This window comes from Hyaena hyaena, unplaced genomic scaffold (assembly GCF_003009895.1).
Source record: "Hyaena hyaena isolate Hyena2069 unplaced genomic scaffold, ASM300989v1 scaffold_137, whole genome shotgun sequence".
Lineage (NCBI taxonomy): Eukaryota > Metazoa > Chordata > Mammalia > Carnivora > Hyaenidae > Hyaena > Hyaena hyaena.
The window spans coordinates 2,825,435-2,841,383 of NW_024080769.1; the positions used below are offsets into that span (position 1 = coordinate 2,825,435).

The 15,949-nt window shown below is 55.4% G+C and overlaps 1 protein-coding gene across 2 annotated transcripts in view; it reads right to left on the reverse strand.

Moving 5' to 3' along the window:
• Nucleotides 1-715: 715 nt before the first annotated feature.
• ARID3B (AT-rich interaction domain 3B) overlaps nucleotides 716-15,949 on the reverse strand; it is a 57,140-nt gene continuing 41,906 nt past the window's right edge. Inside the window, exons 5-9 of one of the 2 annotated variants that reach the window (XM_039238181.1) lie at nucleotides 8,309-8,492; nucleotides 6,958-7,238; nucleotides 6,610-6,864; nucleotides 5,122-5,220; nucleotides 716-3,218 (exon numbers count right to left, since the gene is read on the reverse strand). In XM_039238181.1, the coding sequence (XP_039094112.1) occupies nucleotides 3,055-3,218; nucleotides 5,122-5,220; nucleotides 6,610-6,864; nucleotides 6,958-7,238; nucleotides 8,309-8,492 (983 nt within the window). In that variant the 3' untranslated portion in view covers nucleotides 716-3,054. Of the gene's footprint in view, nucleotides 3,219-5,121; nucleotides 5,221-5,240; nucleotides 6,094-6,609; nucleotides 6,865-6,957; nucleotides 7,239-8,308; nucleotides 8,493-15,949 lie in introns of those variants that run through there. The other variant, XM_039238180.1, reaches the window with a different exon arrangement.

Here is a 15,949-nt window from a genome sequence, read left to right on the forward strand (position 1 = left end):
AAGCCTACGTCCTGGTTAAAACGGGCCAGCAGCGGAGCTGCTGATGCTCGGAGGATGGCACCCCAATCCCCTTGCCTGGGATCTATCCTGGACCCAGCCATCCTTTCCCCCAATCCCCACCCCTCTGACCCTAGTCCCGGCCACAGTTCCCCAAGGGCGGGTTGGCTGAGGCCACTGAGTTTCCACAGATCAGTTCCTCTGCTGAGAACGCTCTTCCTCACGTCTCCAGTCGGCAATCTCACTCTTCCAGTTAAAACGCTGCCACCTCCGGGAGGCTCTCCAGAGGTGCCCTAGTGAGCTGCTCCGGCCATCTGCCATCGGCAGCCTGCTGTCCCAGTCACGCTGCATCCTGATTTTTGACCGGCTAACTGTGTGAGCCTCCCCAACAAGGCTGTGAGCTCCATAAGCATGGGGACCACACTTGACTCAGCAGGAGCTAAAGACAGGTGGTCCCCTGGCCCTGTGCCCGCCAGGTCACTGATACAGGACCACCGGAGAGGGCCCTGGTGCTCAGGCAACACCCAGGGTTTTCTGCCAACCCAGAAACAGGCCGAGAGTGAGCACTCTGGGGAATGTATGAGCAGTAAAGGGCAGAAGGTTCAGGAAAACCCAAGGATCTGGAGGACCAGGTCCTTTTTACTCTCGGGGCTCTTGCCTATCCCCCGTCCTGATCACTGCCCACGGGAGGGTCACTGAAAGCATCCGAGAGGCCTGCTTGTGTGAAGAGGTAGAGGTTTATTGAAATATAAACATTCGAGAACATGTAAGATAGAAAATAACCACAACATATACAGACACTTGCTGCAAGAGGATGTCTGAGGTATTTATCCACTGCCTAGGCTACCCATGTGCTAGCACATTTTCCTGGTCAGAGTATGCAGCTTGCGGGGGTGAGGGGAGGGGAGAAAGCGGCCCTGGCCAAATGGCTGCCCTGTGGCCTTCAGGACTGCACCTTCAGGGAAAGCTTCCCTTCCTCAGGGCCCTGCTCCTGGGGCACCTGCTGGCATCCCTGACTTTGGGCTTCTGGGCTGAGACCCTGCTGTGGTCCTTGAGGGCAATGAGGGGTTGCCTAGAGGGCAAGGCTGGGCAGGCCGCCTGGGGAAGGGGAGAGGATCCAGTGACCAGAAAGCCACAGTGCACTGTCCCTGTGTCCTCTGGCTAGGAAGAGTCCATCCTTCGTGACCAAACCCCTGAGAAAGACACACTGGCCAAATGTTGCGACACTTTCAAGTGGGCCCAGCGCCAGCTGACCGGGCCCCTCCTGGCACCGGATCCCAGACACCTTTCTCTGCCCACTGCCTGCGCTTACCTGGCGGGTAAGGAGAGAAGGCTCCTGAGGCCAGAAGAGGGTCAGGCCCCGGTGGGTGGGGCTGTGTGTGTGTGTGTATGTGTGTGTGAGTGTGTGTGGAAGGCTGGGGAGGGGGTGAGCAGATGTGGGCCGGCAGAGCTGCAGCCTACCAGGCTGAGGTAGCTGTTTTGTGCTCCAGCCTTTGATTCCCTTTCCTTTCACAGACAGAGCCGAGTGCTAGTCGTGCGATAGCTCGCGCCAGCCTGGCCTGTCACCACCACAGCCAATGACGTCACAGGGAGCAATGTTCTGTGAGCTCTGCAGGACGTGCTCAGCCGGAGGTGAGCCCGCTGTGACAATCACCCCGTCTTTCCAACACGGGAGCTGCCTGCTCTGGCCCAGGGGCCCAGGGGAGGACGGCTTCCCCTTATCCCCTGGGCGTTTTGGCCTCTACAAGACCCAGGGCCTCCCTGGCCCACCCCCGCCCCGAGGTGGCAATGCTGAGGGAAGGGGAGCCGGGGGTAGGGGTGGGGGATGAGCCCTGCTCTGGCGGGAAGTGGGTCAGGAACCATCTCCGGAACCATGTGGTTTCAGGACCCACCCTGCACAAGCCAGGGCCCCTCGCGCCCCCGCCGCTGCGATCCCTGAGTCATCTCTCCTGCCTGCCTCCCCGCCTTGTCACTGGGGTCTGAGCAAAGGGCCGGAGGGGCTGGGGTACCAAATGTTTGCTCGGCTTTAGGGGTGATCTGCTTTCGTTTCTTTGGTGCTACAATAACAATAAAAATTAAAAACAAAAAAGTCAGCAAAACACATATTAAAAAAGATTTCAGAGATGCAAATACTTCCTGAAGAATCAAACATCAACAATTACAAATCTGAGGTATTTCAATGCACCTGACATCAGCAGGTTTGGGGATGTTGGGGCTGAGGTGGCCCGATGAGAAGGGAAGGCCCAAGGGCCAAGTGGGTTGTTCCTGGGACAGGTGGCCAAAGGGCGAGTGACAGCACGAGGTACGGGGGGGGCCAGACAAGGGTCAGTGTGGACACGGGTGCCAGGGCCTGCCTGGGCAGCCCCCTGAGGCTCTGCCTCTCCCTCAGCAGGTACCCAGTAAGCTCTGGGACCCGAGGACTGCCCTCGTGTGCCCTTCCTTGGGACCATTAAAAGAGGGACATGAGGCCCTGAGGATAGCTTCAAAACTTGAATTCGAGGGACCCACAGCCCTGGAACCAAATGTGGTAGGCAGGGTGGGCAGGAGGGCCCCGTCCCATGCTCAGCAGAGAAGGGCCACGAAGGCATCGTCCTGGGCCCTAGCAGCCCCTACATGGGAGTTAAAGATTGAAGGGCTGAGCAGGGGAAGAGGCCGGTGACCCCGGAGTCACGGCAGAAGGCAGGGGAAGGGAAATAAATTAAGGGGAAGGGCTCTGGCGGGCCTCCAGCCCTGTGCCGGCTTCCAGATTGTCAATACACTGTGCCCTAGACGGGAGGTGGCCTGGGAGCCCCGCAGGAAGCCGGCTGCCCACAGCCCGCCCGGTTCTCCAGCACAATCCCTGATTGGACAACGCTGCCCCGTCCTGCCCCTCTCCCTCTCCCCGTCCCCAGAGTACAGCAGGACCTGAGCGGAGCCCGGACAGACGGGCACGTCCAAACTCTCAACATCTGGCCAAATGGTGGTGGACGTGGGCTCCGCAAGATGAGGTAAATTCTGTGCATCAACCTCCTGCACTCTCGACAGGAGAGCGGGGCACGGGGCGCTGGGTCCTGCCCCTCAGAGGGACCAGCTGGTGGAGGGCTCGGCGCTGGGGGTGCCCCGGGACGAGGTAGGACTGGGTGAGCAGTGAGAGCTGCTGCTGCCGCTGGCGCTGCCGCCCATGCTCTGGGGAGCGGACCCTGCGATGAGGTGGACCACGGGCTTCTGGGCAAACAGCACACCTGGGGGGGAAATGAGCATGAGCAGATGCAGAGACACAGGCGTGTGCACTGTCCCCACCACGGGTGCCCAGCTCAGTGCAAGGCTCCGTTTCGGACCCCGTGCTAGCTGCTGACTGGAGTCCCAAACACGGTCCCGCCTCGGGTGCTGACAAGCTGGCCAGGGGGCAGAAAGGTAAACCGTGGTTTTGATGAGATGTAACCAGTGCTCTGTGGGCACGGGTGCCTCCCCCAGGGGCTTGTGGGAACAAAGAGAAGGCGGTGGAAGGAAGGGGCAAGCCAGTCAGGAAAGGCCGGGGCTGGGAGAACACGCTTGGGCCATCAGAAAGAGTGGCCGAAGGAAGAGCTGGAGCAGGGAGGTGGCAACATGCTGGAGGCCGGCATGGCAGGTGAGGCCGGACAGATGGGAGGATGAGGGAAGGGTGGCCCGTGTGCCTCTCAAGAGGCAGGTTTTACCCTGCAGGAGCCACGAAGACCGTGGAGCTTTTAGGAAGGGGAGGGATGCAACAGGTATGTGTTTTAAAACGCTCTCCATGGGGCTGGAAGGAACATGGGGCTGGAAGGAACAGGGGCTGGAAGGAACAGGCACAAGGAAAGAGGCCCAAACCAGGGCAGAGGCGCTGTGGGGGTGGCAGAAGAGGGGAGAGAGCCGAGGAGCGGGGTCTGTCAGCCTGGGGGTGACGACAGAGGTGAGGGGCTCTCAGGAACGACTCTCCGGTTCCTGGTCTGTGCGACTTGCACACCCGCTAAGAAAGGCCACAGATGGGACAAAGGTGAGGCAGGTGAGGTCTGGGGTGCCTTCACCTCCCTTCTGTCACCTGCTGTGAGGAGGTGTTCTCCCTCCCTTTCCAGACACTGATCTCTTCCTTCCCTGCTCTCTCTGTGGACTCACTCCCAGCCCCTAGTCCTCTTAGACCGTCAGGCACTACCGGATGGCCAAGGGCACCTAGGCCCTGCTTGTTGTCTCGCCTGGTCTCCTCGAGGGGCCCCCTGTGTCAGGCTGAGACTTCTTGCTGACGCCTCTGAAGCACAGGTCACGTGATCGGCGAGGCGGTGTGGCATCACTGCTTCTCTGTGGGCTGCTTCTGGGAACTCCGTCCCCTCCTTGGCCACAACCCTGACACTGGTAGCTGGTGGCCCAGCAGAGATCCAGAGCGTGAGGCCGCAGGGTAGTGTCCCCAGAGCAGGGGCACCAGTGTGATGGAAGCTGTAGCTTTAAGGCCCTTCCTCTGGATACCTCCTGGCCCTCTGTCAAGCATGTGGCTAGCGTGCCGGGCTCAGGAAGCCATGCTCAGTGAGAGTCGGCTGGGCTGGTTCCCAAACTCACCCCCAACCCAGAGAAACAGGAGCAGGAAAAGGACTGGTTTCCAAAAGCTGGAAAGACTTGGTAGAGATGCTAACCCAACCAGCCAACCAGATAGAGCGGTAACTGCAAAGGACGGGGCGGAATTGTAACAACAGGGGCCGATTTCTGCCGCACTCAGATTCCTTTGCCTGCATGTCAGTCCTGGGTCTCTTGTAAAGAAAAGGAATGACAGGCGACGTTTAGGGACAGCGGAGCTGAACCCTTCCGAGGAGCCCTGTGCGCCACAGGACCGTAATGGCAGACGCAATGTTTAAACCCTGGGCATGGGCTGGATTATGACGCCTTGTGCTTAAATGATGGGTGCAACTATCGAGCCAACCATTGGTCCAAAATTAGATGCAGGGTCTCCACCGCTCTGCTGAAAGGGGGTATCGGTCATCCTGCTGGCAATCCTCAGCCTCTCCCAGTCTGGAAAAACCACTCAACCTTTGAAACCTTGAGACTACACGCAAGAGAGGCTCCCCTGGGAAGCTGTTCAGATGGGAGGGTGACAGGAGGGGCCCTGGCCATGGCCTGCCCTCAGAGTACCCGGAGCCTCACCTGCGTAGGTGGTGCCGTCAATGTCCACGGACATGTTAATACTCCCGATGCTGCCCGTGGCCAGGTTCAGCGCGGCAGCTGAGGCCTCTGTTCTGTCTTCTGCTAGGGACAAGGGAGACAGCGGGCCTGATCAGGACTTCCGACACCACGGTGTCCTCTCCAAAGCTCTCCCACTCTCCTGGACCAGCCAGAGCAGGCAAGGCCTCCCACTGTTCCAGAAAGTATCTGGATAACCTCCTCCTGAGTGTAAGGTTGGGCAGGAGAACCCAGGCTTGCCAAGGTCCTATCACTTGCTCTCTCTGTTCCCTGCTGAGCCACTCACTTCCCACATTCCCTCTGTTCTCCCGGGAAAGGGAGCTGAGGCTGCAAAGACTGAGCCTGGCTCACAGCTGTGCACTGACACTTTCAGACTGATTCGGCAAACGCTAAGCATCCACTATCCATCTGGCCAGGGAGCCGCAGACCAGTAAGGCCCAGTCCCTGCCTCTGAGGACCTGCTTTTCCTCCTGCTCCCCTTAACCAGGCTGGCTGGTCCTCGAATAGAGGGTCTACCTGCCCAGCATGTAGCCCGGCACCTGGCGCCCATCTCAACCTGACCATCTGGGGTCTGTAGAAAGCTACAGGCACTGGCTCCGCCTGGTTACCCCAGACTCTGCCCTTTCATCATGCAGCCAAGTATTTCTTCCAGGTGAGCTGCTTTTCTATCAGTGTATGGCCTGTGCAGGTGACAGAGCAGAGCCCGGCTGTCACCCCCAGCGTCCTGCACCTCACCTGGGGACAGTGGGGCAGGGAGAGCTGCCCACGAATGCACACAGCTCCCTTCACACCCGACTTCCCACCGCAAGTTCGCTGAAGCTTGTTCTGAGACAGAGTCAGGGCAAGAGTGGCCAAGAAAATGTGGGGGATGGCGGGGAAGGGGAGAAAGGAACAAGGGGCATGGAGTGTAATTCAGGAGTCCAGAAGGTAGGGCACCTGAAAAATGAGGAAGGGAAGGGAGAGATGTCAATTATGCTGCCAAACTGGTATTTCCTCTTTCCCCTGTGAGGGTCACAGGCAGCTGGGGCGACTCTGGCCCCTCCCAGAGGCTCCTGGAGGCTCAGAATGGAGGTGCCGGCTTCCGGCCCAGACCTACATCCGGGGAGGTACTGGGGTGAAGGCTGAGCCCTTTAATTTACACAGATCAAAAGGCCGGGGAGGAAGAGAAACACAGCAGCTGTGCCTGAAGGTCTCTGGCTCCTCCCCCTCGAACAACTGAACAACAGCTTGTCTTTTTCGACAGAGAATAGGGCACTGCCTGAGGCAAGTTTTAGTGGGCTTGGTTAAGGTAAAGCCCTGCGTGGTTTTCTGGCCTGGAAACCCTTGGGGAACCTGGAGGGTAGACCCCGGAGGGGCCCCCACCCCAATCCTGGGATGGCTGGGCCCTGGAGTGGAACCGGGAGGAGGGTGCAGCAGGAGGGGAGGGGCTGCCTGGCTCACCCCCATGCTCACCCCTGCCGTTGATCCTGATCTTCATGGGCAGCTGGCGCGCCATGCTCAGCAGGCTGCGCTGGAAGGCCTGCTGCACCAGGCGCTGCTCCTCCTCTGACAGCCTGGAGGCCTTTTTCTCAGGGGGCTCCCCGGACTCCAGCCGCTCCCGCAGCTGCTCCAGCGCGGCCGTCCGGGTACCGGCCTGCTGGCCTGCCAAGGTCACGGGCACAGCCAGGCGATTTGGCACAGGCACCGTCGTCACCGGGACTCCATCACCTGGGGAAGGCACCAGAGCCAGACCGACCTTGCACCTAACAGACTCTTCCACTCCCTCCCTGCCCGCCCTCCTCCCCCCTGGCCCCTGCAGACCTTTCCTGAGCGTGGTTGCTGGGGATATCCGCGGGCTGCTGGCGGTAGCGCCGCTGCTAGAGCCCAGCCCGAGGATGGGGAAGCGGATCTTGGGTGGGGAGAGCAGGGCGGGGGCCCCGGTGGCAGCGGCAGTGGCGGCAGCAGGCGAGTAGCCAAACAGGGAGGAGCTGTAGCTGGGCCGCCGGCCCTCCCGCCGGTTGCCGTCGATGGCTGCCTGGAGCTCGGCTGGGGAGCTCAAGGCTTTTTTCTCACACTCATAGGCATAGAGATACTTCATGTACCTGAAGGGAAGGAAGCAAGGAGAATAATCCAAAACGGCACCAGAGGCCGCCCCGTTTAAGCTTCTGGGTCTCTGCGGGGCAGGCCTCTAGGACACAGGGTCACTTGGCAGAAGAGAAAGGTCCAGGGCCTGCCAGCTGCTACTCAACCCTTTCCTGACCTCTGCTCCACTCAGGGGCACCACTTCCGGGGAAAGAGAGCACACCTTCACTCACGTTTTGTGTTGGTGTTGGTGCCGTGCCAGCACCCTGGGAGAAAGTCTCTGCAAGGTCTTCCTGGTTCCTGGGCTGTCCTAACCATTCTGAGTCACGCTGCTCAGACAGGAGTGATTTGTCCCACTCTGCGTGGCCCTGGAAGATGTCCCAGGGGCCTCAAGAGAAGGACCGCTGTGCTGGTTATAGCGCTGTCCCTGACTCCTGCTGGAACAGCTCCAGAGATAAAACCCTTCCACTTTTGCACAGGGCTCTGAGGCACTGTCACGGCTGCTCGTTCCACACCTTTCAGAGAGCAGCAGCCGGTGTGCTGGGAAGAGTGGATGCCCCTCGGGCTACTCTTGCTTCCCCTGCTCCTGTTACCCTTGGAATTAATTCATATGGTTGCAAAGATGGGTCCCACATCCCCGGTCCTCTGTGGCTGGGCGCGGAAGGTCAGGTAGGAACGGCTAAGGCTTAGGGTGGGGGTGTGTCTGGGAGGCTACGTCCCGGAAGGAGCGGATGCAGGGCCAGGAGCCCGGGGATGAACCTTAGCTAGCTGCTATAGCCTGGACCAAACTATGATCTTGGAGGCTCAGATTTTGTTTTCTGAAAAATGGCGTAACACCTACCTCATGGAGTTGATGGGGACACCCGAAAAAAAGAGAATGGCAAAGTAGCCCAGGGACGCACTTGGGAAATGATGGCTCTCATCCTTACTTAGGTCGAGAGGGACTCATCTCAGAAAGCTCCTGGCTGCATCGGGAATTCCGCTCATCTTGCTCACTGCACAGTGGAATTTCCTTCCTTCCTCTCCTCTAGGTTAAAACACCCCCATTCTCCAGCCTCAGCTTCCTTTCCCTAGGGCCCTGGCCACTCACTGGGTCCTCAGGGTAAAGGCGGCGCTGGTGATCGACGTGGGCAGGTTCAGGCCTTTGGTGATCTCCCGCCAGATCTTTTTGTTGATGATCTCCACCAGGCCCCCCTTCTCCGTCACCAGCTTATACAGCATGTACAGGTCCAGGATCTGCTTGGCCATGATGGGGATTCGGTTGATGGGGGTCCCTGTGATTGTCCAAATAGAGAAACAGAGGGTTGTGTTATCAAGCGGAGAAAGAAGACATGCATGTGCCCACCTTTTGCTGAGTCAGAAATACGTTCATGAATCTGCTTTCATCTGACTCCAACTCCCAAAGCTGGAAGCTCTCAGACTAGCTACCAGTTCTCCGTGGGATGAGCAGACAGGTCCATCTCACAGGCTTTGTGGTCTTGCCTAAAACATTAGCCTGTTTTCTTTTTTTTTGGCTACCAGGACGAGTCCAGATTCTTTCCTAACGATGTGGCCACTCACATTCCTCTCGAGCCTTCAGAAGCCACTCCGCCATCCCACCACCCACCCACACAGTTCCCTGGGCGTGTCTTTTGTAGCTCTGGGTGCGCTTTATAACAGCGTTTTCATTTGCATACTGCCTGCTTCCTCCTCTCCTGCGGCAGGACGGAAAAATGATTTCTCGCCTGTGTCCCCACCAAGTCAAAGGAGCTGCTGGACACACGAGTCTCCAGGGGGATACAAAGCCACTCAGTAGTTCTCTCCCCACTAATCACTCCACCCCCTGCCTGGCCTCTGCAAGAGGGAGGGTCAGGGCAGCTTCCGCCACTGGCCCCGAAGGGAAGTGAGAGGAGCCAGGGACTTGATTAGGAAACCTGGCACCAGGCAGGAAGGCCTGCTAATGAGCACCAGGGGACGGCAGGGAGGGCGGGGCTGGGGCTCTTTCACAGGCGGCTGGGATGCTCGTCAGGAGGCGTGATGGATGACTGTCATTTGGCAGCCTCAGGATTAATGATCTGGAGGTCAGAGGGGAGAATTCCGCAGGGAAGGGTCACCGTCCAGGGCAGGGTATGAGACTTGTTGCCTTTTGATGGCGAACTCCTTTTACTGTACACAGGCTGCTCTCCTCTGCCTGGGCCCCCTCCCACCGCCCCAGCCTTGCTGAGGTCTCACGGACTGCCTGGTGGATGGTAAGCCAGCTTGATTTTCCAGAAGTGCTGTTTATTTCAGCTCTTCCTGCTTCTTTCCTCTCAAGGAATGGGATTTTCTTCCTAGCCCTGGAACGCTGGCCTCATCAACTCTTTTACAGGATAATTCAAGCTAGAGGCATGAGGAGCAAACAGCCTGAGCATGAACATGTATGTGGAGCTCTTAATGGCAGCCCCAGGCCTCTTTTCTAAGTATGGGGAGGGGGCAGGAGGTCTCCAAGAACTTTGTCTTGATCAGCCGGTCCTTGGAGGGTCAAAACAAAGGGGTCAGAGTGTTAGATCCAAAGACTCCAAAGGTAAAATATTCAGAGGACGGTGGGTACACTGCCAAGACACATAGCTTGTGTTGGTTAACTTTTTCTCCCTGTGCCGTTCTGGACGGGGAGCCTGATTCCCGACATAACCAATGAGAGCCTAGAGTGGCAGAGCTTGGTCCCCTGGCAGGACAGGGCTAAGGTCCACGCCCTTCGGGAGGCCTGTCTGCCTGAGCACACTCATGGCCCAGGTGAGTTTACACCCTCATGGCATCGCCCGGAGACCCTGGAAGAGCCACTCCCAAGGTCCCTTCACATTCCCAGAAGCTTCCAGAACATCTTCACAGTGCCCTGTTCGCTTCCAAGTCAGAATGTTCACACTGAGCCCACCCTTATCCCCAAGCCAGCCCCTCTGTTCCCATCACTTCCTTTTCTTGCAGTAACACTGTCACCCTCTGAGGTCTTGGGCAGCACCGGCTCTTCTCTCCCCTATCACCCGCCTTGAGGGTGTTAGGAGGCTCTGCCGATCCTTCCTTTGAGGCTCCTCTCAAACATATCTGCCTTTCCAGCCCATAGCGGCCTCTTACCCTTGCGCTCAACCTGTGCACGGCTGCCAGCACAGCACCGGCTTCCTTGTTCACCTACAGGCTCTTACGCCTGCCAATCCCGCCCCACATGCCCAGTCTCATCACCTGGGGCCCCAACACCCTTAAAAGCTTACCTACGAAACATTTCAAGCAACCTGATAACTCACTCACTCACTAGCTGGGTCTCCTCACGACAGTCCCCAATCCAGGCCCACTTGGGTTGTGCTCTCCTTCAACAAGCCTAACATGACCTGCCTCTGCTTAAGTCCTCTCCATATTGGCCTTCAGGAAGAATCTGCCAGCTGTCCTAGTTCATGGGGATTTCTTCTCTCTCCGAATTCCTGTTACGACCCTTCAAGTTCAGTGATAATTAGTCTCCGATCATTTCACATATGTTCGTTCACCTGGTGGCCCAGGAGGACCATCAGCTCTGTGAAGGCAGAGACTGCTTCTCCTTCACCATGTCTTAAGTATTAGTGTGTAATAAACTAGACTACCGTGCAGATTGGGGGAAAAATACTCCTCAGAGCCACAGCTGGCAGCTCTGGGTTACCCAACTTGGAATCTCAGGTGCTCTTATGCTTGCGGTGTGCCCGCCAGACCCATCACCAGGATCAAGTCAGGTGTCTGATACTGACAACCCTGAACAGAAGTCACCATCTCTTCTCAGGTTCCAGCAGGTTTATTAGGGTCGTGACCCTTAGTAAACAGATTGGGGGAAGGGAGGCCCAGGGTGGTTCAGCTCTTTGCATCCAGGTGCCATGAAAAGTGGACAAGCAGCAGGAGGATGGATGGAGAGCTCGGGGTGGGGAAGGTTTGAGAAGGTAAAGAAACCATGAACACACTCAGTGGAGTCAAAGAGAAGGGGCAGCATGTTAGAGAGTGGAAGGCGGCCGGGGCCATGCCACGCAGAGACGGGCGCAGCTCAGTGTGGAACCAGCCACGAGGCAGGCTTGCCCAGCTGACGGGCTGCTGTCCCCAGCGGTCACAGAGTCGCGCTATGTACCTGGTTTTCCAAATCCAGATTTTGCTTTTGCAAATGGCCTTCAGAGTTTGCACTATTTTCATTACAATCTCTGACGGTGGTAATCTTCAAACGTAAAGGGTATATTTACTGTTGGACATGGTCATTCACGGAGGCAAGCCAGGAGAACAGAAAGCAACCAAGCCGTTTACGCTGATTTTGTTTGAAGAGGAGGTGTGGCTATGAACCACGAGAGGTTCGTAGGGGTCACTCACACCACCTCTGGAGGCTACTCTCGGGTAGTCACTGGACTGTCTAGCCATCTGACATGGCTTCTTTGAGAGACGACAATGTTACAGATGCAGAAATTTCATGAAAAGTTCGCCTTCTGATAGTCACACAGAGTGACTGCATGTGGCTGAGAACTGCTCAGGGCAGAGGAAACAGAGACGGCAAGAAAGGGGCATAGTGGCATCTGAAGTCATAGGCCGTAAATCTAACCAAAATGTGGCCTCTTTCCAGCACCTCTGGGGAGAAACCACAGGTCTGGGCTCCACTGGCACCCTGGTGCAGAGATGAGTGGATAAGGGGACAGGGTGCTTTCTTCCCGGAGTCTGGCTCTCTGTGAAACCACCAAAAATAGCTCCCAGGGCAGGAGGTGCCCCGATACTGTCGGAAACAAAACAGAGGCTACCATGAGCGATAGCTCCAGATGACGGTACGGATTTCTCACATTGTCCAGACAATCCATACACAAAACCTGCCCTGGCTTCGAGACCAACGGGAGAAAAAGGATCCTCAGACTGGTCTGTCTCTGCAGTCTGCTCTGTGCTTCAAGGGCCCACAGCCATCTCCCTTGCCTCAGGGAGGCTCAGCTATGAAGGGGGAGGGGGAGGCCTTTTGGTGGAGTCCACCTTCTGAACAAGAAAGAGAACCCATAAATACATCCTACTGGGGAATGGGGACGAGAGACTGACATACTTGGGTCTAAGTCTCTCCATCTGTGAAATAAGGAATTTGGGCTAGGTGACTTTCAGTTCTATGAGTCTATGAATAAAAACTTACAACAAAAACGGATTGCTGTGATTACTGCCGAAGGGAGGGTGAGTTGGTTTTAGGAGCTTGCCTGAATTATGAAATGTTGCCAAGTGACCTTGAGGTGGATGGTTTAGGAACTTGTCCTACGAAGGACCCTGTGTGGCTAAGGACTAGGTCCATATGCTCTTTCCCCAACCTTGCAGGGAAGGGGGTGTCTCTGGCCTGCAGTCTGGGCTGGATTGTATCTTCCTCTAAGGAGGCTCTTCACCTGGAAGGTAACAGATCTCTGTCTACAATAAAAGCAAAAGCAACCTGCAGAGAACCAGGAAGGAGGCAAACAATCTTTGCTATAGAGCGTTCTGTGGGTCACTAGCCTTGGCCCTGCAGGAGGCTGAATCTCCGCCCCCAGCAGGCCTCCCCAAGGGGGCGTGAGCACCTGATGGGGAAGCCTGTGTACTGTCAGTCACTGCTATCAAAGCAGGAGCTAGGATTGAGGGTAATTAATCATGCTCCCTCTGACAGGAATCCAGGGCCTTATCTGTACCCCAAGAAATGCCGCTGGTCTCCAGTTCCCTCCTCAATAAAGGAGACTGACAGTTCCAACAAAGAGGGCCCATATCAGATTTCAGCCAGGGAGCCCGAGGCAGCCCAAGGGACTATGTAGAAAAGGCTTTTATGAGGGCCAGGGACCCAGCGAGGCTGTGGGGCTCCCTGGGCTTTAACCCTTGGGTGGTGGGAACGCCGCTGGGCACCGGCACTAGCAAGGCCAGAGCTGTCACTGGGAACTTGTATCCACATGGAGCCAAACAAAAGCTGCTCCCTGGTACTCTGCTCCCCTTCCTGCCACTAAGACTGTGGACACAGGGATAAGGGGTAGGGGTGAGGCAGAAGGAGGAGATGGCCTCCTTGGGCACTGGAGACAGAGACAGGAGAAGGGAATTCCATCCCACCACAGAAAACGAGCCTGTTCCAATGAAGACGAGGCACAGTCGGGGGCAAGGACCCCAGTCAGTCACATGGCTGCCCTCCTGCCCACTGATCAGGGGTAAGGGCCCAGGACCCAGGACGTGGCCCTGCCAAGGACCCTCACTGCTTTTTCCTGGCTTTGAAAATGATCATTAATCATTTCCATTGCCTGTCAAGAGAGCCGGGCGGTCCCAAGAGAGCCTAAAAGAATGAAGACCCGTGTTAAGTGGGGAATGTGCACAGGCAGACGGACGGGCTTCCTGCCCATTCTTCTGCATATTCATTCTCGCCCTGCTCTGGTCCCGCCACCCAGGAACAGGCAAAGAAATGACGGGTGATTTTTCTCCCAACTTGTTTATGTAGAAAATACCTCACGCCAGGAAACTGGGCAGCAGTGTCTGGCAGCGTGCAGTGCAGCGTGTAGCTGACTGTCCCACAGAGCAGAGCAGAGGCAAGATGCGCAAACACCCCAATGCTGGACTGACAAGTATCCTTAAGCTCTCCACCTCTGGTTTCCCACTGAGTGGTCCCAGTAGACACACACAACAGGCCACTAATCTTAAGCACGCGGCTCACTGGTTTTACTTCTGTGTACACCCCTGTAATCATTTCTCAGATCTAAATACAGAACATTTCTAGCACCCCAGAAAATTCTCATGCCCCTTCCCAATCAATATGCATTCCCCACCTCTTCTCTCCCAGGAGGTAGCCATTATCCTGACATGTATCACCACAGATGGTTTGCTTGAACTTTACATACGTGTAGTCATGTAACATTACTCTTTGGTGTCTGGCTTCTTTTGCTCAACATTAGGTCTGTGAGAACCCTCCAGTGTGTAGAGCAGTCTGTTCCTTTTTACTGCTGTGCAGTATTCCGCTATCCAAAGTTGGCACCATTTACCTACCTGTCCGCTCTATACTGATGGGGCAGTGGGTCAGTGGGTTCTTTCCAGTTTTGGGCTCTAATGCATGATACTGCTCTGAATATTTATTTTTTATTTTTTTTTTAGTGTCTTTATTGTATTTGAGAGACAGAGAGCGAGCGGGGAAGGGGCAGAGAGAGAGGGTGACACAGAATCCCAAGCAGGCTCCAAGCTCTGGGCTGTCAGCACAGAGCCCAACGTGGGGCTCGAACCCACAGACTGTGAGATCACGACCCTCTGAGCCAAAGTTGGATGCTTAACCGACTAAGCCACCCAGGCGCCCTGTGCTCTGAATATTCTTGAGCTGTCTTTCAGTGAACACAACATTCACTGCTTTGGGAATACACCTGCAAGCAGAACTGCCGGGTAACAGGGCCGGCATACGCTTAGCTATACTAAACACCACCCAATAAACTTCCAGAGTGGTTATGCCCATTTATATGCCCAGCAGCAATGCACGGGAGTACTGGAGGCACCACAACCTGAGAGACTGTTAAACTCCTCATCTTTTTAAACAAAAAATTTAAGAGAGAGTACACACATATGAGCAGGGGAGGGCCAAAGTGGGGAGGAGGAGGGAGAAAGGGAGGAAGGGAGAGAGGGAGAGGGAGAGAGGAGAGAATATTCCAAGCAGGCTCCACACACTATCAGCCCAGAGCCTGATGCAGGGCTCAAACTTGAGAACCGTGAGATCATGACCCGGGGCCAAAATCAAGACTTGGGACACTTAGCTGACTGAGCCACCCAGGCACCCCAAACTCCTCACCCTCTTTGATACTCTAGCTCAAGACTAATTGCTTTAGTTGAAGTTCTAAGGGCCGTGCTGTCTCTTTCCTTAAAAACTATGTTTAGAAAAGTTGGCCAAGGACTTAGAAGGAGGTGGATCACAGGTCTCTGCTTTCCCTGACTGCTGCTGCTGACAGACCTAGCTGGTGTCTCCGAGAGAGGGGGGTGGGAGGCTGCCTGAGGAAAGGCACAACAACTCAAGGACCTTTCGGCCTAGGCAGTTCATGACTGTCTTCCATTGCCAATCCAGGCCGCTGGCTTCTCAATACTCAGTAGATCTCACCATGTAAATGGACCAAATCCTTGCTTTAGACTATTCCTACACCACCCTTTTATGAGGTACTAAAGATTAGCTCACTTGGAACAAAGAAGGGCAAACTATCAACTCAATTTTACCAAGTGCTAGAAGTATCAGTAAAAGATTTGAAGGAGAAAAGGCTGAATTTAATGACAAAACTGGGCTCTGCAAATTAATCATGCCTTCCAAAAACCAGGATCCCTTCCTGTTATTAGGGATAGCTGAGTAGATATAGGATATTAAATGACTATTTTAAGTGGAAAAAAAGGAAAAAAAACTAAGTATATTCATAGTAGTTGGAACACCTGGAGAGAAAAAAAGATTTGGCCTCAGACAAAGGCCAATCAGAAGATAAATATTTGCATTTTAGACTTTCATTTGGGGCTAAAATTAGAAAATGAAGCCCCAAAGCCTGTTTCATCTGACAGACACGTATTCTAGTCTATCAGGAAGAGTGTTCATGGCATAGACCATTAACTGCAAGATACAAAGAATATATGAGAAACTGCTTCTACCAAAAGGCAGAGCGATATATGTCATGAACATTTCCTTGCCTGAGATGGATAGATAAGCACACAACAGAAGGAAAAACACTCAAATCGCACTTTGAGGCAGACCAAGCCCTTTTCCCACAGTAAATTCTTTGTATATACACATCAAAAACAGATT